Below are 24,171 nucleotides of genomic sequence, written 5' to 3' on the forward strand. Positions count from 1 at the left end.
TCAATATGGGGTGGTTTGCCAGTGCCTTCCCCAGTCATTACCGTTTACCCCCCAGCAAGCTGGGTACTCATTTTGCCGACCTCGGAAGGATGGAAGGCTGAGTCAACCTTGAGCCAGCTGCTGGGATTGAACTCCCAGCCTCATGGGCAAAGCTTTCAGACGGCTGCCTTACCACTCTGCGCCACAAGAGGCTCTTTCAACTACATAAGCTAATGGCAACTTTTACAGTCAGCAAGAACAGCTTATTTGGCTTTATTTTAAACTAAATATTACTATGGAGAACAATGCTAGACAGCAACTTTCTAAAGTTTTCTGTTGTACCTTGATTCATAATATAAAACCATACTTATTTGATTCCAGGGTTCATGCAAGCAAAATTGAAGTGTCAGACTTTTCATGAGCATTAAAAATGGAACCAAGCACATAACATGTTCCCCCAAAATTTCAGATTTCCAATACATACATGATGAAGACGGGAAGTCACCACTCCTGTGACTGTAATCCACAAGACTACCAATGGGTGGGTCTGCTGTTTCTAGCTCTCTCCTCTCTCTCACAAGTTCGGTTCCTAATGACCCAAGGACCATAGTTGAAGATCTGGGCACACTGCTATACCTCCATGGGGAATCTAAAACAGCAGAGTTAACACTGAAAAGTTCCATTTTGATTGCTCTTTGCATGACACTTCGGTATATTAAGGTGTAACACGGTCAATGTGAAATGAGCAGGCGAGAAAGCAAACACCCAAGATTCCTGATTCCAGTAACCATGAATGCAAACTGAACGAAATGTGCTCGGAATAGAAAGGAAAGTGAGTAGTTCTTCAAAACATTAACCCAAGATTTCAATGCATCTCATGGGCAAATAACAAAATTTTCACTCTGTCCATCTGCAACAAAGATATCCCACACACTTGCTAAACTTGGATTGGATTTAGTACACATATCTATATTTCATAAACTGTAACAGCAAATTCATTCAGGCAGAGAAGCACGCTATTCTGTATTTTACTGTCTGGATTTTGTAAATGTATGCAGAAGAGCAAGAAACAGGCTTTAACATATAGCAACATGAAAGATACACTTCAAACCTTACCTGAAACTGCGTTTAAACCACTACTTCTCACACCAGAGGTAGATGTATAGGAAAGTTTAGGTCTCTTTGAATCACTGTCCTGCTGCTGATTATGCAGCCTTGACGAATATGCTCCCTGAGTACTTTCAGATTCACCAAACCAAGACTGCGAGAGAGGCGAAGACGACGATGCAGACTACTCAAAAAAAAAAAATTAATGGGGTGAGTTGCGTGTTTTCTTCAATATTCTTCAATATTTCTTCAATATTAAAAAAATCAAATCTAACTACAAAATTAAGTTAGCAGATAGAACAGCTGTATAAAGTGAAAAACTGAATAAGATTTGAGATGTCAAAACCTTCAAGCGTATCTTATCCTTACATTCATTGCTAAAAGCATTTATTTCTAAACTACCACTGGCAAGTTTTACAAGCACAACTTTTATTTATTTTTATTTATTCATTGGATTTCTATTCTACCTTTTCCTGAAGGCTCAGGCTGGATTACAACAACTGCATATAAATACATATATTATATATATTATATATAAGGTAATAAAAATCAGAAACTGGCCATTCATAAGTACAATATCGAGAAGTGAACTGATGGATGAGTTTTGGATGAGTTTTTGCATGTTTGCCACTCCTGGATGGTGATTCCTCTCCCTCCTTTTAAAAATCTTAGGTCTATTGAACCTGGAAAAAAAACTGGGATTTCTGAAAAATCCCAGATCTGAATACTCAGCTGGTATTGGGATTCAAGGTTTTTTCAGAAATCCCAAAACTTTTCTCAGTCCAATAAATCCAAACTGGGAAAAAAGGGAAGGGATTGCAAACCCCAGGTACCAACATCTGTTGCTAATGATTTTCAGAGAGCAACTTCACCCTTGCTTATTCCCTCATCCACCATCACGAAGTGACATTTTCATCTATTAGGAAGAGGACATGTGCAGAGGTGGCGCTTGTGCTCTGGAACTCCTTCCTTATTGGGAAATGTCAGATATGCCCAATTAGATCATTTTGACTGTTCAACTCATTAGTTGGATTCAAGCTTGTTCCGCAGGCCTGACCTACCATTATGACTGCTACATTTTGAACTTAAGGGATATATTCATCTCATTCTTTGCTCACCATACAGCCAAATCCAAATAAAATGTAAGTAATAATGATGACAACTGAGAAACAAACAGACAAGGTCAGAATCCTTCCATTTTTCACAGCAGTGTAGCTGCAGGCATGGGAGTGTTTCACAAAGAGGAGCTTCTCTCTCCCCGCTGCCTAAGACCTGGTAAGGAACCTTTGAGGATTTTGTATTTTTTCTCAATGGTCTCATGCCCTTATTTCAATACTCCTCCCTACTGACACCAATATTTCATGTTATGCAACTTCATCTACTCTAGTTATGAGTGACACAATAAAAGCATAAGCACAAACAGAGGGTGGATATTTGATTTCAGCCTTTTAAAAACATGTTTTTTTATTACAGTAAACGTGCCAAGTTTTCCTGAAAATATAATACAGAGGGGCAAGGCTGTGTATTAGTCTTAAAAAAGGAACTTGTATCCCTCAGGTATGAGTGTTCAAGCAGAAAGTAACTGGGAAACATAAAGACTACAAAATATGAAGCATTCACAGAAAGTGCTGTCACTAAACACATAAGATTTTGAGAAAACCCACACCTAAACATGGATATACACAGGCTGCTGAGTCTTCTATATACACAGGCTGCTGAGTCTGCCCACTGGCAGGGGCTCCTGGGAATTGTAGTCCATGGACATCTGGAGGGCCGCAGTTTGACTACCCCTACCTTATAACTTTCTGAGATTAAGCTACTGTTCTACAATCCCCCTCTAGACACTTAAAACAAGTACAGCTTATCTGTATGAGGTATGAATGTCTGAATCAGGGGTAGTCAAACTGCGGCCCTCCAGATGTCCATGGACTACAATTCCCAGAAGCCCCTGCCAGCGTTTGCTGGCAGGGGCTTCTGGGAATTGTAGTCCATGGACATCTGGAGGGCCGCAGTTTGACTACCCCGGTCTGAATCATGCTTATGAGGAAGGCGTTCAAAAGCAGCTCCCATAACAATTAACTCAGAAAACAATTAATGTGAAACTTTAACAACTCCTACCAATCTGTTTCTGCTTCCCAAAAATCTTCCAGACCATGGACGGTCAAGTGTTCCTGAGTAGCGAGTTGGAGAAGAAGTTGGAAGCTTCCACGGGCTTTCATAGGCTTCTCTTTCTCCAATGGCCCAATCTCTACCAGAACTATGCAGCCGACTGGATTCCTGAGGAAAAAAAAGAAGAGGAGCTCGTTTTTTGTACCCTGCTTTCTACTACCTCAAAGCAGCTTACAATCACCTACCCTTCCTCTCCCCACAACAGACACCCTGTGGGATAGGTGAGGTTAAGAGAGCTATGACTGGTCCAAGGTCACCTAGCTGGCTGCTTGTGAAGGAGTGGGGGGTCAAATCAAGTTCTCCAGACTAGAGGCCGCTACTCCTAGCCACTGCACCAAGCTGGCTCTCAAGTGCTCTGAATAGAAGTGTAAGAAGTTCTTACCCTTCCATTCAAAACACTATATTCTATAACAGGTACTTAACATTGCAGCTTTAACCAAAGCACTGGACTAACAGCTTTATTTTTTAAAGTATCAATACTTAAACCCCATTAAATTGCACTTAGCTGTGATCTACCACAAATGTAGCAAAGTGAAGGTGATTCACGTCATCCGTTACCCAAACTGCTATGCACATGCAAGCCCAGTAGCAAGCAAAGGTGTCCCTCTGCTGGCACAGCGCAGAGAGGTGTCTTTCAGGGTGTCCTACACCAAGATCCTCAACTCTATGTATACTGAGGCTGAGATTCAGACCAACACACAAAAGAATAAGAATAAACTTTTCAAAATAAAATGCATTTTTATTTAACCAAAAGCGAAGAACAAAGGTTAAAGCAGTTTTTGCAAAGAAAAGGTCATTTTACAGAATGGCGAAAACAAGGGTGTTTGTAAAAAAGGGAAATCTTTCTCTGCCAAGCTACTGACCTATTGTGGGGGAAGCTAAGAAAAGGACAGGAAAACAAGAAACATACAAGCCTGTTCTTGAAGACAGCGATGTGGATCTTGGAGAGGAAAACTGACCAAGCACAAGAAAGCATAACAGAGAAACCGCCCAAGACGCTGGGATATATGGATGGATCCCAAGCCAACGACATAGGTTTGAGGATTTGAGGGGTGGCTTTTAGGCATCTGCAGTTGTACTGAGTGTCTGCTGTGATGGGAATGGATTCCATCTAGCAGCTTTGAATTCTATTGGAAGATTTGGATTTTAGGAGTGGGAGGAGGAAGGAACTCTAAATCGGTGGTCCCCAACCTTTTTATCAACAGGGACTGGTCAACGCTTGGCAATTTTACTGAGGCCCGGGGGGGTAGTCTTTTGCCGAGGGACGTCACCACCGCCTGAGCCCCTGCTCCACTTTCTTTCCCGCCGGCGCCCCTGACTTTCCACCACCCGCTGGGGGGCGCTGCCAGCAGCAGCTGTGTAATGTCACGCTGAGGGGGAGCCCCAGCCATGACGGCCGCCGGAGAGCACCAAAGATGAGCCGGCAGCAGAGTGGCAGGGCAGCCCCGAGGCAGCAGCCGGGGAGGGGGACAAGGAGGAGCCGCAGCCCGGTACCAACTGATCTATGGACCGGTACCGGTCCCCGGACCAGGGGTTGGGGACCACTGCTCTAAATAATGTATGGTTTTATCAACCTAGGGTTGATTAGTCTATCTGACCAGAAGACATTAGTATCTGGCTGGGCAGGTTACTTGATTTGAGTCAAGGACCTTATTGCCCAACTATTAGGATAAAGCTGGGATTGATCTGTTCCCTATTTTGAACATTTGGGTTACTGAATTAAATCAAATTATGAGGGAGGAAATTCCAGGATCCTTGGAAAAATTTCCCTCTGGCTAACTGAAGATGACTTTTTACATAACTGATACAGCTGAATCTTCGCTTCCATTTAGCTATACTCCATGCCTTTTATAAAGAACATACTACCTCAAGGAACTAGATCTTCTTTCCTCCCAGCTACAGCATGATTACAGCATAATATGAAGACAGGAAAGGGACACACTGGATTTCCCTCCTCCTTTCTAGGCATTGTTTTTTCTTCTCAGTAGCTCAAGCCATGCATTGTTACTCTTCCCTGCTATTCTATTATCACTGGACCATTATTTACCAGACAATCAGATCACACATTCATATGTTCCTGGTGGGTGGGGGGCAATATGGGGCTTTTGTGTTGGCAGGCAGTGTCATCATCCCAGAGATACTTAGTCAAGTATGCAAAGCACATGCAAAGCACATCTAACATATCAGCATCATCACAGACCCAGTTTATAGGTCATCCCAAACAATGGAACTCTGTGTGATCAAAGCAGCAGATGATTAAGGTATAACTGAGTGCTACATTTGTTATATAAATGAATAAGGCTCCAAGAGAGTATCTGCAGGAAGCCAAGAAGAACATGGCTGATAGCTCCTGACCTCATACAAGAAGTCTCCATTAATCTCCCAGATATTTCTGCCTTACCTGATGTTCAAGTGAGACTAAATTCTTCCATCTTATGTTTCATATATAAAAGTAAGTTACTCTAACATTTCTTGTACTTCGACTATTTTCGATTCTTCTCCCTGCTACTTACTTTTCAGACTCTTGACCAGGTGTGCAGACAGATCACCTAGATTTTATCTTTATACTTCCCAGGTTTCCACAATATACTTTGTTCAATCAGTTATTAAACTGATCTGTGAATATGCAGCAATAATTAAAATCTTCACGTAGTTTTGAAACCAAGCCTCTTCCTAGCACGATACCTCCGGAAATATACACTGTTCTTTTCTTAAATACGTAGTTGTGTATCCCCATAACAGAAAGGATCCCAACTGCACAATCTTATACAGAATTACTCTAACCAAAGCCCACTGAAATTAATAGGCTTTAACTGGAGTAAGTATGCAAGGGTTTAAACTACAAGAGTTTTAAATCTCTTATTTCTGGTTAAGTATCCTGCTATTATTTAATTTTATTGCTTTGTATTCCTAGCTCAATGATTTATCTAGCTACACTATACTTTACTTGTATAATTTGCCCCCAATTTGAGCCAATGTTTTGTATACCAACTGTCTGTGGAGACATCAGTTAGGGCACAGAGCAAGCCAGTGTTCCCTTAGAATGGGTATGCACATACATGCAGCAAGAACTGAAAGGGGGTAAGAAGCCTGGCCATTACTCCAATATCCTGCTCGGTCAAGGGATACGATCTTGATAATGTACTAGCAAATCTCCAGATTGCTATGGGAGAGCAATTTCTTCATGCTTCATTGGCAGAGTATCTATACCACTGGTTCTCAATCCAGGGGTTGGGACCCCTTTGGGGGTCGAACAACCCTTTCACAGGGGCTGCAGCAGAGTGAGCAGCTTTCCTGGGGAGGTCACACCTTCACTGTTGCCGCTCATCAATTTATACACAATCACAACAATGGATCTTCACGCCATTGGTCAGTTTCGGTTTAATTTCAGTGAAAGGACACTTGCATAATTTTATGGTTGGGGGTCACCACAACATGAGGAATTATATTAAAGGGTCGTGGCATTAGGAAGGTTGAGAACCACTGAACTAGACATTGCTGTTACAATCTTTTAATGAGTGTCTAGAAGCTGTAGTACTGGAGGCAGTGGCAGATTTCAATTCAAGTTGACTCTTATGTTGGTAGAGAGCATTGATAGGGGCCTGGAGAACATCAACAGAAAGAGAAACAGCTGTCCTGACAGGCAGACAGCCTGAATGTTTTTGGAAAATGCCTTAGCAGTCTTGAAAAAGAATATGTTTTGCACTAGAAACCTGTAGGCCCAGCATTGGCCATTTTGGGAGGGGGCCAGGCCAACATGACTATATATGATCGTATCACTCAATAAATGTTTGAATTATTTATATTTTTAAACATGTGTTAACTCCCACCCTGGCTGAGAAAGCCTGTGCCATCTCATAAGGATATAAATCAGAACAGGCTGACAAACACGGTAAAATATAGCGTCTCCTAAGGCTAACACACAAAGGATACTCCGAGAGAATGTATGCAATGGTTTCAACATTGTCTAAAGAACTAAAGCAAATTTATTCTGAGTAAACAGGAAAACCTACCCCACATGACTAGCAAGGAGTGGCCTGTACAAAAGTTCTTAAAACACTAGAAGAAGTCAGCAAATATGTTGGCTAGATCTGTAGCATTTTTTCTATATGGTTTTGGTTCATAAAGCATTTCACTTTCAAAATGTCTTTAATTAAAACCTGCCTTATATGAACTCGCAGAACAGGAAGTTTTGGAAAAATAAAACGTATCCAAAATGTATCCAATGTCTTAGGCTCCATCCACTACCAGGTGAGACACCATTCAGTTTAACATCACAGAATATACACAATTACATAACAGTGTGCCACAACACAAGGGTTAAAACAATTTTTACATAAGAGGATAAAACTTCAAAAGCTTAAAACTATGATGGTAAGAAATACAAATCTATACTATGGCATTACAATTTAGCTAGAATTCTTGCAGAATTAGCAGATACTAATTTCTTCCTTAAATGTATCAAAAAAAGATAAAAGTAGCCATTTTGAGGGTAACATCAGTTAATAAAAAATTAATACATTCCTCATTTCAGTCAGAAACATTTACATTTGATTCAGCAATTTGTTTCCGAGGTACCCATAGAAGGAGCAATGCAGATCATAGTGTACAACACCTCTCACATGATTAAGACCAGAAGAGTAGAGGTGTTGTTTCAAAGTAGTTTTTGAAATCTCCCCTGTAAATACTCAGATGGTATAGTCTGAAAATGTGCACTAGTAAATGTCTTAATGTAACTTCAGAAAGGTCACTTAAGTAACAAGAGAAGAATTTGTTTTTCTTAATCTGAGGCAACCACAGAGAAAATTTAGACTGTCAGGTCATATCGATATCCAAATGGGTGCTGTTCAAAAAGCCAATTACAAATGTTGTTTAGGTCCCAAAGCTTTACAACCTCTGCAGAATAGAGGACAGCAAATTGGACTGCTGGTTCCCTTCCTTGTAGTACCAAATCAATATTTTACCTGAAGGTTTTTGGAAATACTATCAAGTTTCTTATAATATTTTAAACAATTTCAAATGGACTCCTGTTGTAATGGGGGATAGTTCAACTTCTCACCTTAAGTGTGCAGCAGAAGCTCCTATTTAAATGAGTATTCTTTTGATAGGTTTCCCACAAAATTTGTGATCAGATGCTAACTTTTCAAACAGATTACTACCACAGGGATCTTGGAACTTGAACTGAAGTTGTGTCTCCTCCCCCCTCGCGAGTAAGTTCCTATGAACGCCTTTATTTCATTTTCATGCATTTGAAACTTTCAACCTAAAAGCAACTTGGTCAGAGCAAAAGAAATGGCACACTTGGAAAGAACACAAGCATTCATGCCCTCAAGGTCTATTCAAAGCTAACAAAGCTACACAGAATTTAACCAAGGGAAACAGTTATTGCTATTCCCTACTGCTAAGTGTCCATGAAAATCTTTGGGCTGTGGAGTTCCTTAAAAACGACTGTTACTCCCCCGCCCCCCCCCATGAACTAGGAAATCTCTAATGTAATTGATATTAAGTTCTACCTAGCATGGGTGCAGAAAACATTACACAGAGGAACTATATTGAAATAGGACAATACTTAATTAATCTACAAAGGAATTATGAGGGGAAATTTTATTTTTCTTTCATGTCAATAACTTTGAGGCATTAAATACTGCTGAAGAGCAATACAGTTAAGTACCACTGACAAATGCTATTTACCTGGCACGCAGGTTCCAGTCTCAGCGAAGAGTCTCTTGTACAATATGAGTCAGTAAATCTGGTTCCTCCACTTCCAGCCCCCGTCCTAGTACTTCGAGAATTCAATGGCTGAGTGGGCACCCTCCGTGGAATTCTGGAAGGCTTCGATTCCATTCTCTAAACACTGTGAAACAAATATTACAGTTCCCCAGTCAGATAATGACGTGCACACTGAACAATGAAGTTCAGATTTTATGATTTGTACATGGCTTCAATAGTGAACTTTTTCAGAAACCCCGGGGTCTAAAATTCATGAAAAAAGCATCCAATATGATGCAGGTATCATGAAGTTTTAGTTTCAAAATAAAGATAAAAATAACTGGCCTCTTAAGTTTTCTCCACATTAAACAGAAATGCATACCCCATCCATCCATCCATCCTCTAAGCTCTTCTTCTAGTTGCGAGCTAACAACGCAAACAAGCGGCCCAGTCCGAGGGCATGAAAGGGAGAAGTGTACAATTCTAACTCAAAGACAGCTGCTCACAATACTAAATCCATGTAACTATTAACAACTAATTAAGAGCTATTAAGGAATGTACTGTGAGCAAGGACTCCAGTTTACTACAGGGAATTACCAACAGCCATGCATGCTTGTGGATATTACTTTGCAACATACATTCCATGACAAAAGCCTAACACTGGCCTGAATCACTCCTTATTCTGGCAACATGATGAATGGTTGCATTCATTATCCCAGTTACCTTTAAACATCTAAGTAGCTTAGTAAATTGATACCACAGTATTATGACTCTTCTCAAACTCAGAAGAAATGACTACATAGTATTTGTCAAATTCAGATTACTGTCCTCCCACTCAGAACTGTTTAATGGGCAAAAAGTTTGTAAAAAAAAACTTCCTCCTAATAACTGTTCATAAAGACATGTGGCCTAGATTCTTGGTACTCTGAAAAGTGAAATTGACAGCAAGGCCGCTGTTAAAAAGCACACGGAACAGTAATTCAGTTTGGCACTCAGCTCAAAAATTCTAAACAAGTTCCAAAACTGCAGTCTCAGTTAAGATGCAATCTTCTCTCTGCAGCTGTTATTGCACAGGCCTGATTCAAAGGCAGTTCCAGGTATGAAGGAAGAACTTCGCCTCCATATGACATTACCCAAGTCTAGCATTTCACTTCATCTTGGCTCTCAGCCACTATCTATGCAATGCCTGCACACCAGGGTAATGCCCACCTATGTTACAGACTCCGGGACTACTACGGCTTATGCAGTTTAGGCAATCCAGTTTGAAGTGAGTCAGCAATGTGTGCAACATGCTGAAGATGCAATGCTGTGCAGGTAAATTCCCACACAGCCAGAATTGTGTTCAAATCAGACCAAAGCCATCAACATTTCAGGCAGAATCTGCCAAGTTCCTCTTTCAGGTTTTTAAGAATGAGGATTTGCCTCTCTAATTACCTGCTCTCAATAACTTTATTCTGGACTTTAAGAGTCTCAATGATGGTGCTACCGTTATATATAAATATATATACACAAGACAAATTTCATCAGTCAAGACTTTCTGGTTTGAACACATTCAACCTGATGGCAAACCAGTTCTTTCCTGTTTTTAGCCCCAGCAGCTTCCTCATTCTTCGCAGAACTAGAAATGAAGAGTCCACACCTAGATAACCTTCCCAGGGGAAAGTTCAACATAACATATGTCTGAAGCAAAAGGGGAAAACAAACCCAAACTGCCAGGGGCAATTTTCACAAGGATGGTTTTGAGCAAAACACCAAGAGGAACACAGAATCATAATTTAGGAACTAGCTGTTCTGCACCTAATCCAAGATAGAAATTAATCCAGATGACAGAAAGATTAAGGTGGGGGAAATCATGAGCTGACAATGGAAAAAGAGAGTTAACATCCCAGAGAAAAGCTTTTTAGTAAGGCATTTATCCATTTAGTAAAGTTTCTCATGGAAAATAGCTACTGCACACCTTATCATCACTTAAGTTCCAGTTCATTTGTTAGTTGTTCTTCACAGCTTGTGCTTTCTCTCTAAGAGTATCTGTAAACATAATAATTCTTTCAGCTACAATTCGTAACCGGTTTCACGTTACCTTTGAACTGGAATAGCATGGTATTGTTCCTTTAGGAGGTTCTCTAAAAGCTTTCCATGCCATTTGACCTCATTTGCTGTTTTTCCTCCTGCCAAGGATATCCTCTACACTATAAAATTGCCTGACCGACTTCAAAAATGTCATGTCATCTTCCCCTATGCCAAGGTTAGTAGCAGAGGACTACTGAAACTGAACTAGTTCATTACGTCTATTTTAAGTGCCTTTCAAAAATGACTATAGTCCTTGCTCTGCTATGTGTTACCATTTGCATTAAAACTAAACAAACGTAACCGTGTGTTTAACAGATCATTTAAAGCAAACTGACTCCTGTCTGAAAACAAGATGATTTTCTGCCACCATCGCCTGTTGCAAGTCTCTCTATCCAGAAGGGGCTTTTCTACATGGAGGGTCCATTCTTCCCATTGTTGCTTGCATCTGTTAACAGGCCTCGCCTGCCCTATGGAACTTGTCCCAATTGCTTTTAAGCCGTCCCTGCTGTGTAGAGAATTACTTCAGTGAATTAAGCAATGCATACATCGTTTGTCCTAAACTACTTAATAGCCATTTCAGTTCTAATATTTTCAAAGTAAGTTCTCCACCAACATTTAGGATTTCTTCAAAAAACTATTTCTATATCCCACCTCCAAGAACTCCTCAAAGTAGACTGTCCAGTTCACCAACCTCTAGATTTTTCCCTTTTTCTGTAGCTTTTCAAGGGGTACAATAGCATTTTTAAAATGAAATAATGAGAATTTCCTAAATGTGGCTTCAAATGATGGCATGATGACACCACTAATTTTATTTTCCATTTTTTTTCCTTCTGGCTCCCACTAGCAAGTTTTCCTTTTTTAACTGTCACCGCATAGATGCCAACAAGCTTTCCAGACTCTTTTCCTGCCAAATCACAACCAGCTCAATTCCATGAGTATATTCATACACTTCAAAAAATATGTTCTACTGTGTATCACTTTTGCATGTTTGTGTCATTTTGTTGTCGATTTACCAAGTTTAGAAAGATCATTTGGACATGAAATTCGGGTTATTGTGGGTAGGCAGGTAGCTGTGAGTTCCTGCACTGTGCAGGGGGTTGGACTAGATGACCCTGGAGGTCCCTTCCAACTCTATGATTCTTAGAAATTTCACTATGCCAGAAATCGCTGTCAGCAACCTTGACTACTCTCCACTTTCTTCCCAGTCATATACAATGAAGTTAGATGGCCATGAATTCTATTAAATATCCAAGGAATTTCTTGGTGCAGTGGTTTAAGTAAGACTAGGGAAACCAGGTTTGAATCACCAATATGCAGTAGAAGCTCACTGGGTGACCCTGGGTCAGTCACACATTGTCTCTCTCTGCCTAACCTACCTCACAAGGATAACACATTATGGAGGATAAAATGGAGGTAGCAAGAACTACACTGGAACCTGCTTTCCCTGGGAAAGCAATCAGGGTATAAATACCTAAATAATTAAAAATGCATATATTTCAATGTTCTGTTTCCTGTTTTGACACATATTATCCATCAGTCCCCTTATCCCATGATTGCTAAGTTCCCTTAAGAACCTTTGATGCGTGTTAAATGCTTCCTGGAAATTCAAGCACACGAGATCATCCCTGCCTTCACATTTGCTTGATCAAGTACAGATTTTTTGCCGCTGTCATCCAACAGGATTCCAGCATGAGCTGATTCACTTGGCTGAATCACTGTAGAGGAAATATTAACTTTTGAGTAGCCTCAGATCCTAACAATACTTTATTTAAGTTAAAGTCATCTCAGTCATGAGTACTCACACTATGCCCAGTCTAGTGTTTCGGCAAAATTAGAGCTATATACTGTATTACATACAGAAAAATGATCACTATGTTTACTCAAAAGGAAGGGGATCCTGAATATAAGACAACTTTTCTATATACACTACCAGACATAACTGTACCTTTCTATGTGAGTGTAAGACAACCTTCTCATTTTTGAGATAGCACATCTGGGGGGAAAAGCTAGCCCCGTATTTCAATAAACACAATACCAAATTTGGGACGAAATTAAACTGTTTTCTCTTTCAGCAGATCTTAGTGATGTAACTACACACTGTAATTGAGCAATGAAGCCACTGGGTCTCAGCAAGTCAGCACTGCCAAAATCATACCAAATTCACAGTCAGTAAGTTTCCATCACCCTTCTCCAGACAACCTGAGATACTAATCTAATAAAGATCTAAAGACCAAACTAAACACTGCAAGCCTATGAATGAGAGTTGGATTACTGTCAAATTCATATAATATGGGCACAGGCAATTGCAAGGACACCACAGGCGGATAGGGGGCTGCCATTTTCTGTCCAAGCTCCCAGAACAAACATACCACTCATCAGAATGTCCACAGTTGGAAGAGAAAGGCTATACTTTAAACTGCCCCTTCCCATAGGGCACAAGATGAAGCTGAATCCAGATTGGATGTCAGCTGGTTTAGGTGATGCTCTCTAGTGGGCCCAACCTACCTGTTTTAGATGGCCTCAAACGATCTTTACCAAAGCACGTGAACAGCCTAAGGATGCTTTCTAACCCACAGTCACTCACTGAAAAATAAGTAGAGGTTGTATTAACAACTGCATTTTTACTTAGCTGCATTTGGATAAGGAATTATAGATTCGGCTAATCCATGCTACTACAGCCTTTGGGCTGGACTACTGCAATGTGCTTTATGTGACCTTTAAGACAACTTAGAAGCTCCAGCTGGTATGAAACCAAGCTGCTCATCTAGTTAATGTGTGGGGCAATTTAAGGTTACCACCAAACAGAAGAGCAATTGCAATAGGCTTCCAAGCTCAATTCAAGGTGCTGGTTATTACCTTCAAAGTCCATCACAAACAGGGCCACAACATCTGAAGGACCAGCCATCACAATATGAACTCATGCACCCCTTTTGATCAACCCAAAAACCTCTCTTGACCACCCCTTTATCATGGGGAGTCCAGCTGGCCTCAGTCAAAAAACCACTACCACCCTTAATTATTAATAGCATATATCTGATCCTTTCTCTTTACCCTTCCAGAAACTTGGCTGAAATGAGCTACTCCAGAATGCTCGTGTAGTTGGCTAGTAGACTGAAGCAATCCGAAGACTATTATGCTTGTTACACCTGTTGACTGGCAACTTATTAATAAGGTCTACTGGGGAAGATGCAAGGGGTAAACTTCTAGTTACCTACTATAGATAATGGATTTCTATTTTTTGTCAAATTGTAAGTTTTGTGTCACTGTTAGCTGCTATGATGAAAGGATGAGATTTAACTATTTTAATTAGTACTGGTAACATCCTACCTTGCCTCTCACTCTAAGCATGGCTGAAGGGGAAAGAAAAATTGATTTAAACAAGTCAACATGCCCAGCTAAACAGACATTAAAAAAAGACCACAAATACATTTGTGTGGATCCATCTTCAGGTTGAAGGAACTTTCTCCAGCCTAACAAGCCTTCCTCTAATTTGAGTGGTTTTCCTAATGGAGAAAGAGCTTCTCTTGTTGGAAGAGAGCTTTGGACTTTGGCTTCCACAGGACAATCTTCTAAAAAGTAGATATGAACTTACCATGGAAGACTGGGCTATTGAATAACTTCTTCACAGCTGTTTAAATTTTGTTGTTGCAACTGAACAAAAATTTAGACTTGGTTGCCCTGCGCAGGGGAGAGCTATTGCAACAGGCAATTGAGCAATGCTGCTCTTCCAGGCAAAACAGATGTCAGCTGCTTTCTCCCAAAAGCGCATGTTTGCACCTCATCCTTCTTCAGTCAACTAATGGGCAGCAGTAACTTGGTGAAACTGCTAACCCCAGGGCCATCTCATAGCAGGCAAATCATAGCTTTCGTAACAGGCTTACCACCAAGAAACTATGCAGCTGGGCACTAATTTTGCTAAACTCAGATAATGGACACCACCTAAATAAAGCGCTGCCATTAAGCTTGGTGAGTTAACACAAATTCTACTGAAGGCAATATGATTCACCTTCCCTATTCTAATATATTTCTCACCACAAGCATTATTATTATTACAAGTAAGAAAAGTATTCTTTGAAACAATTACTTTCTCACTGGTTTTTACTAGAAAACAGAAGGTTGGTCTAAGGCTAGGCAGAAAGCTACTCCAAGCCTTGGCTCTAGGTGGAGTCGAAAGAAGTAGAATACACTCAGGCCTACTTCTCAAAACAAGCCAAATGTTCCAATGGGAGAAGGTATCAGTGCTATGTTAGTGAGTCAGCTCCTCTAAATATAGAACAAGTTTACACATCTATATCTATCATGCATCATCAAGACTTGCATGAGGGTGCTGAGAAGTTCTTCCCCTCTTACAGGAAAAGAATTGGACCAGCAATATGACAAGAGGAAATGGAGAGCCAGTGTGGTATGGTGGTTAGTATTGGACTAGGGCTGAGGAAGACCTAAGTTCAAATCTGTAGGGGAGATGTCAGGCCAGTCACTTTGGGTCAGCCTCATTTCATGGGGCTGGCTTGCTGTAAAGGTAAAATTTTGCATGGGAAAAGTTAAGCAAGGTATCTTTAAAACCAGGAAAGTTTTTTCAAGGTATAAGCTTCCATCCACATGCACACTTCTCAGATACATTGAAATGAAAGTTACCAGTCCGTACACAGAGGTGAGCAGCAAATTAGTACACAACAGAATGATTTTTAACAGGTTCAATGGATAACAAACTTCATTTACATTATTACCGTTTGTTTGGGTTTAATTGGGGGGGGAATAGGGAGGGAAATAAATATATCAAGATTGGAGGCTGATGGGCCTTCTTAATTGTGAAATACTGAGAGTAAATAAGATCCTCCTGACAGAGTTTGCTTTCTGTCTCACATCCAGCAGAAACAGTGAAAGGACAGGCTGATTTGCCATGTCTACTATTACAACTCAATGGTTACAATCCTGGCCTACCTTACAGGGCTGTGGAGACAATAAGTGGTGGTTATCCACCACCAACTTTCGGCAAGAGAAAGACCTGGGAAGACCAGTTCTTACAGGTCATAGGGAAAACAACTTCAAATCACAATCCTTCAGCACATCCTCCAGGACTGGTGTAAGGATGGGATGGGGCTAAATCGCCTGCAAACCAGGATTTGGACACGGGAGGCCCGGGGTTCAAGTTCACACTCTCTAACGAAGCTTGCAGAGCTTCATCCGCTTTACAGGTCGAGGGAGCCCCTGAAAGAATAGCGTCTGGCTCAGGGCTACTACCAAAACTCAAAATCATCCCAACGGCACGGCGACCTGGGGACCACCTGGGGACACGCGGGCTCAGCCATCCCCACAACGGCCAGCCCCGAGCCAAGCGGGTGCCGTTGCCAACCGACCTGGGGGGGAGGGAACAAATAACGGGATGAGCCACACGACCCAACAAGCCAGGAAGGCGGGCAGGGCAGAGTCTGGCTCTCAGAAGCTTGCGAAGGGAAGGGGGGGGAGAAATTGGGGAGGGAGGAGGGAGACCAAGTCTGGAAGCGACAAAATGGAGACTTCAGAGGCTCCGAAAAAGACACACACTTGCCACACACGCACCCCCGTCAGCGCATCGAAGCCCACCTCTCCTTCCGCGTCCCCCCAGCCGCCAAGGCATAACCTGCTCGCACCCGTCGCTCCGCGTTCCGGCTCCCCCGCCGTCCTCTCTTCCTCCTCCTCCTCCTCCAGCTGATCGCTCGCTGCCTGAGCCGACAATGGCGGCCGCTCTAGGGAGGGGAGGGAGAGGAGAGGAGGGGAAGAGGGAGCCGCCCCAGCGCCGCCCGCCAATCGCCGCGCAGCCCGCGGGCCTCCTTCGTCACCGCCTTCCCCGCTTCTCGCGAGAGCGAAAGGCTGCGCCTCGCCCGAACCTCATCTCGGGAGGAGACGTCGGTGGGGCAACAAACCGCCGCCCGGAGGCTGCCGGGAAAGCGGAAGGCGGGCGGCAACCGCCGCTCCTCCTACTCGCCCGGCCTGAGAGCCTCTGACGAAGGGCGTGCGTCACCCGCTGGTAGGACGTAGTTCGGGGGGGGGGAGGGGCGAGGGGTGATTTCATGTGGTAATTCGCCTTGCGTCTCAGCCAGGAGGGCGAGCCTCACATAAAGTAAGTAAGGACGTGAATAAGGTAAACCTGCAGCAGCCGGAATTCGCCTCAGCATATGCTGTAGGCATCCGTTAGGGTAGTCCACCTGTGTTCCTCCAGTTGTCCATGGACTACCGTTCCCATGAGCCCCTGCCAGCGTTTGCTGGCATGGGGCTCATGGGAATTGTAGTCCATGAACATCTGGAGGACCATAGGCTGACTACCCTGCGCTAGGGTGATCCATACGCTAGAGCTGAAATGTTTGGGTGGGGATTCTTAAATTAAGAGACACTAGGGGTCTCTTAAGAAAACAAAACCAGGGGTCTCATAATTACTCAGCTCTACAACTGCGAATGCATCTTGCCATTAATCGCTGGTCCTGAAATTTTTGTTACCTCTGCTATGTTTTTCACACTGGAGTCGAACCCAAAGGACTGATAACCTTATAAGCTCAGGATGTTATTCTAGCAAAGCTCTTGAATCTGGTAAATGTATTTGTAGGATATTTTCACAATGCTGTTAACTGATTTACTGTTAATATACTCCTTACATATGTAGTCTAGTGATTAACATTTCATTCTCTGAAGAAGTGTACGTGCACACAAAAGCTCACACCTTGAATTAAAATTTGTTGGTTTTAAAGATTCGATTGGACTCAAACTTTGTTCTACACTACTGTTGTTTGGGTTGTTTGACAAGGATCGGCACTACCCAGGATTTCTAACCACTGAGTAAAAGTTGCTTTTCCTTGAATGAACATTTTAGATATGTGGTACTCATGTTTTCCCAGGAGAGAGCCAGATTTATATTCAAAACAGACAGAGAGAGGTTTAAAACACGCATACACCCCTTCATAAATTGTTCAGTTTGCAAAATATCACCCACCCAACTTTACAGCTGCCACTAATATATAGAAATATGAAGAGAGACTGGATCCAGAGAGAAGTGGTCTAGGCCAGAGGATCTGAGGAGTCAGGGAAATAGCTTTTCTTTTTCTAGACACTCAGACGATGTCTATTCATAGGGTAAAAGTATCCCCTGTGCAAGCACCGGGTCATGTCTGACCCTTGGGGTGACGCCCTCTAGCGTTTTCATGGCAGACTCAATATGGGGTGGTTTGCCAATGCCTTCCCCAGTCATTACAACATTGAAAAAAGATTATTTCACTGTGAAAAGTCCCATGTAGTCATACATTAGAATTACTAGGTAATTAGTAATCAACACTCATGTCAATTGAGAGTACATATGAGAAATACTTGTTAAAACATTTAGAAATTTGACACAGCTAAATATTATAAATAATTTGTAATATGCCACAAATTGCAGCCATATTATAAATAAGCTCCCCTGCCCGAGTACTGTTTCACCTTGAGAAAACAGCATGGGTTGGAAAGCAGGAGCTCCAGAGTCCCAGCTATAAAACCAGGGGACCCGCAGGTCCCACATGGGGACTGGCATCTCTATAGTCTCCCCACTTTCCCACATTGGGACTGGCATCCCTACAGTCTCCCAACTTGTTTCCTTGGGCAGTGGTTTTGAAATTATTTTCCCTGGAGCTCTGGTGGTCCTCTGAAACTGTACATTGGTAACGGATGACCCTCCAACTGAGACCTTGGGATCCTCCAGAATTATACATCTTTAGACCTCAGAGATCAGTTCCCCCAGAGAAAATGGATGGTTTGGAGGGTGGACTCTATGGCATTGTACCCCACTAAAGTCCCTAATCTCCCCAAGCTCCACTACTAAATATCTAAGTATTTTCCAAACTGGATCTGGCAACCTTTTCCCAACCCCTGCCACTGGCCAGGGGGAATCTGGCAACCCTAACATTGATTCTTCACTGAGAAGATAGGCAAAGATTAGTAAGTTGAGATAAAGAGATCTCTACCTATACTGTTCTTCCTTGGGGTTGATCTAAGATACAGTCTCAATTCTTGCAGGGAAGTGAATGTAGGTCCTAGGATATGGACTGGAAATCTTCTGCAACACAGAAACTGTCCAGTAGACAATCAAGTCTTCCTCTTAGACATTAGGCTGGGTGCCTTCCTAGAGGCAGAACATTTAAAGGTACTGATCTAGAGATCCTAACAGTGTCCTAAAAAACATCCTGGGAGTAAGCCTCACAGAATAGACATGTCTGAGGAAGTGTGCATAGACACAAAAGCTCACGCCTTGAATAAATCTTTATTGGTCTTAAAGGTGCCATTGGACTCATATTTTGTTAGGAATCTAAAAGACCTGCTTAGAACTGTTCCCTAAGTTCCTTTGTTGGTGAGAATAGCTTTGTTTTTTTTTATGGCTACCAAGAAACATCTCTAAAAAGCTAGTAGAAAATTTGTCCTTATATACAGCTGGGGAAACTGTTAGGAAAGATAAATTTATTTCCTCCCAACCCACAAAATGGAAGGTGGATAAACAAAATACTGTGACTGATTAGCCCTGTTCTCACCAAACCTGATTTTCCAGAATGGAGGGCCAAGCTATATGTTTGGCTGGTGTAATCCAGCCTTTAAACACCGCTGCAGGTGGCTGAATTTGGATTAAAGTGATAGTGCCAGATAAGTGGAATTAAAAACACAGCTGGCTTTTACTAACCACAGAAAGGGGGGAAGACAGTAATGTTTTGTTTCGGTTCCTTAAGAATGAATATAAATACTCCAGATTCCATGTAAAACCACTCCAACATGGGATGTATACAATGAAGAGCTCTATAGAAGCCAAGTTCCATTTGAAGCTCAACCACTGTCTCAGCAGGCTTCTGATTTTGAAAGTTTGCAACACTTTTACTACAAGATTCTTGGGGGATTTAAAATTAGACATTTCGAAAGATCTATTATATGCATGACAAACAATAATAAAATTGTATTACATGACATAGATTGTACTACATGGTGTGTCAGGGGTAGTCAAACTGCGGCCCTCCAGATGTCCATGGACTACAATTCCCATGAGCCCCTCACATCCAGCAGAAACAGCAAATGCTGGCAGAGGCTCATGGGAATTGTAGTCCATGAACATCTGGAGGACCACAGGTTGACTACCCCTGATATAAAGGACACTGGTACCTCAGTTATTAAATCATTAGTAAGATGGCCAGTTTTGTTACTGTTTTTTCACAACACAAAAAGTCTCCCCAAATATATCTCCATTCTGTGAACAGCTTCATATATTCAATTTGCATTAGAGGTCCAGGACTGGCAAAAATGTAGCAAATCAGGAGGTATCCGAACTGGAATATATCTAACCCAGGCTTTCTCAACCAGGGTTTCTTGACGTCCTGGAAGAGTTTCCTGAGTGAGTGGGAGTTAATTAATTTTTAATATATTTTTTAAATTTATTAAATCTTTATCTGGTGATATGACCATATATGGTTATGTCAAACTGCTTCCCCTCCCCTCCCAAAATGGGTAGCAATGGGCCTGGAGGGGATGAGAAGGGGAGGAGACCCAAGTGGGCATGTACATAGACATGATTTCCAACCATATTCTGCACGATCAGACCACTTCTGGGGGGTTCTCGAAACCTGAAGAATGTTTCCGGGGTTTCTCAATGGTAAAAAAATTGAGAAAGGCTGCTCTAGCGAAATGCGGACTTAAAGAAGTTATACTTCCCCATTTCATTTCCTGCTCTAAACCAAAGAACAGCACGCACACACACAGAGAGGAAGGTTAGGGGTCAGCAGTGGGAAGGCAAAAGTGGCAGTACTCGCCAACCACTCATCCACACAGCAGAAATGCCTTTCTGCCAGAGAATCTATAGGGTTGGCTATGTGCCATTTGTTCCACTTAATATTTCTGGTAAGGCCTTGGAGGAGGAGTGTGTCTCATGGTTTAAGTGCCACTTAACACCCACTCAGGGCAGCCTCTTCTTCAAACCGGCTTGCCTGTCTGTCCAGCAGCCAGCCAATCACCTTCCATCCCCACCCCTGACCACCCTCTTCTCCTTCCACTCCCCCCCCCCCCGGGCTGCAGATCCCTGCTGTGTGAGAGCTGCTCCTGCTGGTGAGTTCCCTAACAGCTGCCTGCAGCCTTTCCAGGTCCTGGGAGGAGGGGGAGGCTGTCCGCAGAGTTTTTCCACCCTCCCCCAATCTAGCGCTGTTGTATTCCTGAATGCAATGGGCTTGGCCTGTAGTTGTCCGTATAATTTCACAACAAATAGAAAGCATTGTTTTGGGATTATGTCATAACAGACACCCTGATGACCACACAAACAAAATGTAGCAAAAAACATTGAAAATGTTGAACAAGAGGGACCACGTCACGAACAGTTGCTTTAGTAACATCAAACCAAGCCTTAAAATGAGAGGATGTTTTTGTGGGGGTGTTTCCCTTTAACATTCTTGACGTTTTTAGAATAGTCTTGGATTAAAAGATATGCAGTGGCAGCCAGGAACATACCTGTGTTTGGAAGAAGCACATGTGGCAGAATGGAGAGCTATAGGAATTTATACTGCCCTCCCTTGCAACTCAGAGCGGGGGGTTACAGCCCAGGACAGTGTACAGTTTCCATCGCAATATGAAATGCAGTACTCTGAAAGTCAAACTTATTGAATTAACAATATCAAACATTTAAACCGTAGCAATTTAATATGTAACTATTGTTTAACAGATTGGCTGGGCTGGGAATAGCCTTGCAATGTATCTGGTGGGTTGAATTGTGGTTCTGTGGGGGCCCAGTAGATGTTATCTGCTCATTGGCCACAACCAAAAGTTTGGCAGAATAGCTCTGCAGAGCTGTGCTCTGGAGAATTGTGGAACTGTGTTAGCTCTGGCAGTTCTGGAATTTTGCCTTCACAGTTTAAAAAAAATCTGTTTTGGGAGAACTGGGCATGTTCATTAGCATCCTAAAAGCTACTTAACAGTATACTTTAAAAAGAAGTTTACTCTTACATTTAGTTTACTCTTACATACTCTTACATTTAGAGGGTCAAATGCTGCATTCAACCGTTATCTGGCATTGATGCCTATTTCATCTAAAATGATAGCTTGAATTTTTCACCATAAATATGATACCAAATTTGTTATGCATACATTTAATGAATGTTTGCTGTGTTTTCAGACCTTGAAAGCAAGTATTCCCATTTCTGATTTTTAATTATTAAAATGTGATGTCAAATCTAGAATTGCCAACTCCAGTTTGGGAATTCCTGGAGATTTGGGTGGAGTTTGGGGAGGAGAAGGAGCTAAATGGGAAGGTGATGCAATACAGTCCACCCTCTTAAACTGCCATTTCCTCCAAAGAAACTGATCTCTGTAGATTGAAGAGCCTCCTCACTTATTGATATTTGAGGGGAAAGTACTATCCAGTGTGGTGTACTGGTTAAGAGCAGCAGCTTCTAATCCGATGAGTTGGGTTTGCTTCCCTGCTTCTCCTCCTGCAGCCAGCTGGGTGACCTTGGGCTCATCACAGCCCTGATGGTATTGTCCTGACCAAGTAGTCCTGTCAGAGCTCTCTCAGCCTCTCCTATCTCACAGGGTGTCTGTTGTGGGGAGAGGAAGGGAAGGAGATTGTAAGCTGCTTTCAGACTCCTTTGGGCAGTGAAAAGCAGCCCATAAAAAAACAATTCTTCTTCTAGATCCCCTCTCCTCTCAAGGTTAGTTTGAGCATTAAACTGAAAATAATTTTCCACTTCTGATGTTGATGCCAAATCTTTGCATATATTTGTTTTAACATGGCATTTGTTTAATGTGTTGGGTAATACATTATTGCAAAGAAAAGAAAGAAACACTTGAGTCACATTGCAAAGCGTGGATTGTAAATACTGTAAATAATAAACTTGGCAGGACTGAATGAATCAATCATATACTTTTTGTTCCACATAAACGGAAAACCATCTGCGTTTTTAGCATTCGACCATATGTGTTATTCCATTATCCTATAAAAACTCTTTCTTGCTCCCCAGGTACTGATGGATACTTGAAGAAAGCCATCAAAGAACCATCTTCTAACACTTATCTCTCACAGAGTAAACATCCATAGTCATTAAGGAATATTAACTTTCTTCCTCATCAGCTACAGTCCCTTTAAGCCATATATATTCTCATTGATCAGGCAGCAATCTCACAGCACGGTCTTCTATCATTTAAAAAAAGTGTTTATTTATTTATGTGATTTCTTATCCGCCCCTCTCAGCTTAGCCGGCTTGGGGCGGTTTCCAACAAAATCCAGTATAAAACCATACAATTAATTCATACAGTACAATACAGATCTGATTGACTTTATTTAAATACAGCATAACACCAGGTGCTATAAAACACATACAGGCTATAAAAGCATATTAATGTAGGAGTAAAACAAAACCAGAATTTCTATTCTATCTTGAAATAGAATATAGGGTAGGTCGCTGTGGTTGATGGTTTCATTTATTTGCTTCCATAAATAGCCTGTCTTAACCTAATGGCCACTGCACAGAATTTAGCTATCTTCTTGCATATAGTAGCATTTTCAAGACCCATCAGCTATTTTTGGGATAGCCAAAATTTTGTTGGCCAGTTTAAGAATAAATCTCCTATTGATGGAGATTGTTAGTAACAAATAAGGTACTATTATTATTATTATTATTATCCTATATGACCCTGCCTGTGAACATTGCTCATTATACATTTACTTATCTATGCCAATAAAGGTTTTTCTTCCCATTGGTCAGTGTTGCAACTTACATCCCTAATCAAAGGAAATATTATCTTCGAGCGAGGTGCCTCATACAGAGACCATCTGAAAAAGCACGTGCTCCAGCAACTCCAGCTCCCCCTGCCTACACTTGTTGAAGTGTATTAATAGAACAAATGTTTGAAGTAATCAAAACGGAGTCCTAGGTAAGATACCCGTTTTCCAGGAAATCTTCCTCAGTGATTACTTCCGCAGTTCAATGGATGGCTTTATACAATTCAGTAACAGGTAATTATTAATCTCAAAATAACAAATAGGCTTACTGCTCACATATATTGGGGTCCATTCATATGCATGCCCACATTTCTTTCTGTTAAAACACTTCAACAAGTATTTATCACTTTGGAACTAAACCATATATAAAGAATATTTTGGAATTTGAAAATCTT

At 41.7% G+C, this 24,171-nt stretch overlaps 1 protein-coding gene and 1 long non-coding RNA gene across 11 annotated transcripts in view; one reads left to right on the top strand and one right to left on the bottom strand.

Moving 5' to 3' along the window:
* Nucleotides 1-16,852, bottom strand: part of MARCHF7 (membrane associated ring-CH-type finger 7) — a 31,687-nt gene extending 14,835 nt beyond the window's left edge. Inside the window, exons 1-6 of one of the 10 annotated variants that reach the window (XM_077319972.1) lie at nucleotides 16,665-16,849; nucleotides 13,540-13,617; nucleotides 8,947-9,109; nucleotides 3,205-3,363; nucleotides 1,096-1,270; nucleotides 464-628 (exon numbers count right to left, since the gene is read on the bottom strand). In XM_077319972.1, coding sequence (XP_077176087.1) covers nucleotides 464-628; nucleotides 1,096-1,270; nucleotides 3,205-3,363; nucleotides 8,947-9,099 — 652 coding nt within the window. In that variant the 5' untranslated portion in view covers nucleotides 9,100-9,109; nucleotides 13,540-13,617; nucleotides 16,665-16,849. Of the gene's footprint in view, nucleotides 1-463; nucleotides 629-1,095; nucleotides 1,271-3,204; nucleotides 3,364-8,946; nucleotides 9,110-10,921; nucleotides 10,999-11,369; nucleotides 11,540-13,539; nucleotides 13,618-16,578 lie in introns of those variants that run through there. The other 9 variants (XM_077319968.1, XM_077319974.1, XM_077319970.1 and 6 more) reach the window with 9 other exon arrangements.
* Nucleotides 16,853-16,876: 24 nt separating this feature from the next.
* LOC143829325 (uncharacterized) overlaps nucleotides 16,877-24,171 on the top strand; it is a 60,495-nt gene continuing 53,200 nt past the window's right edge. Inside the window, exon 1 of the long non-coding RNA XR_013228075.1 lies at nucleotides 16,877-17,041. This is a non-coding gene — a long non-coding RNA (uncharacterized LOC143829325). The remainder of the gene's footprint in view (nucleotides 17,042-24,171) is intronic.

This window comes from Paroedura picta, chromosome 2 (assembly GCF_049243985.1).
Source record: "Paroedura picta isolate Pp20150507F chromosome 2, Ppicta_v3.0, whole genome shotgun sequence".
Lineage (NCBI taxonomy): Eukaryota > Metazoa > Chordata > Lepidosauria > Squamata > Gekkonidae > Paroedura > Paroedura picta.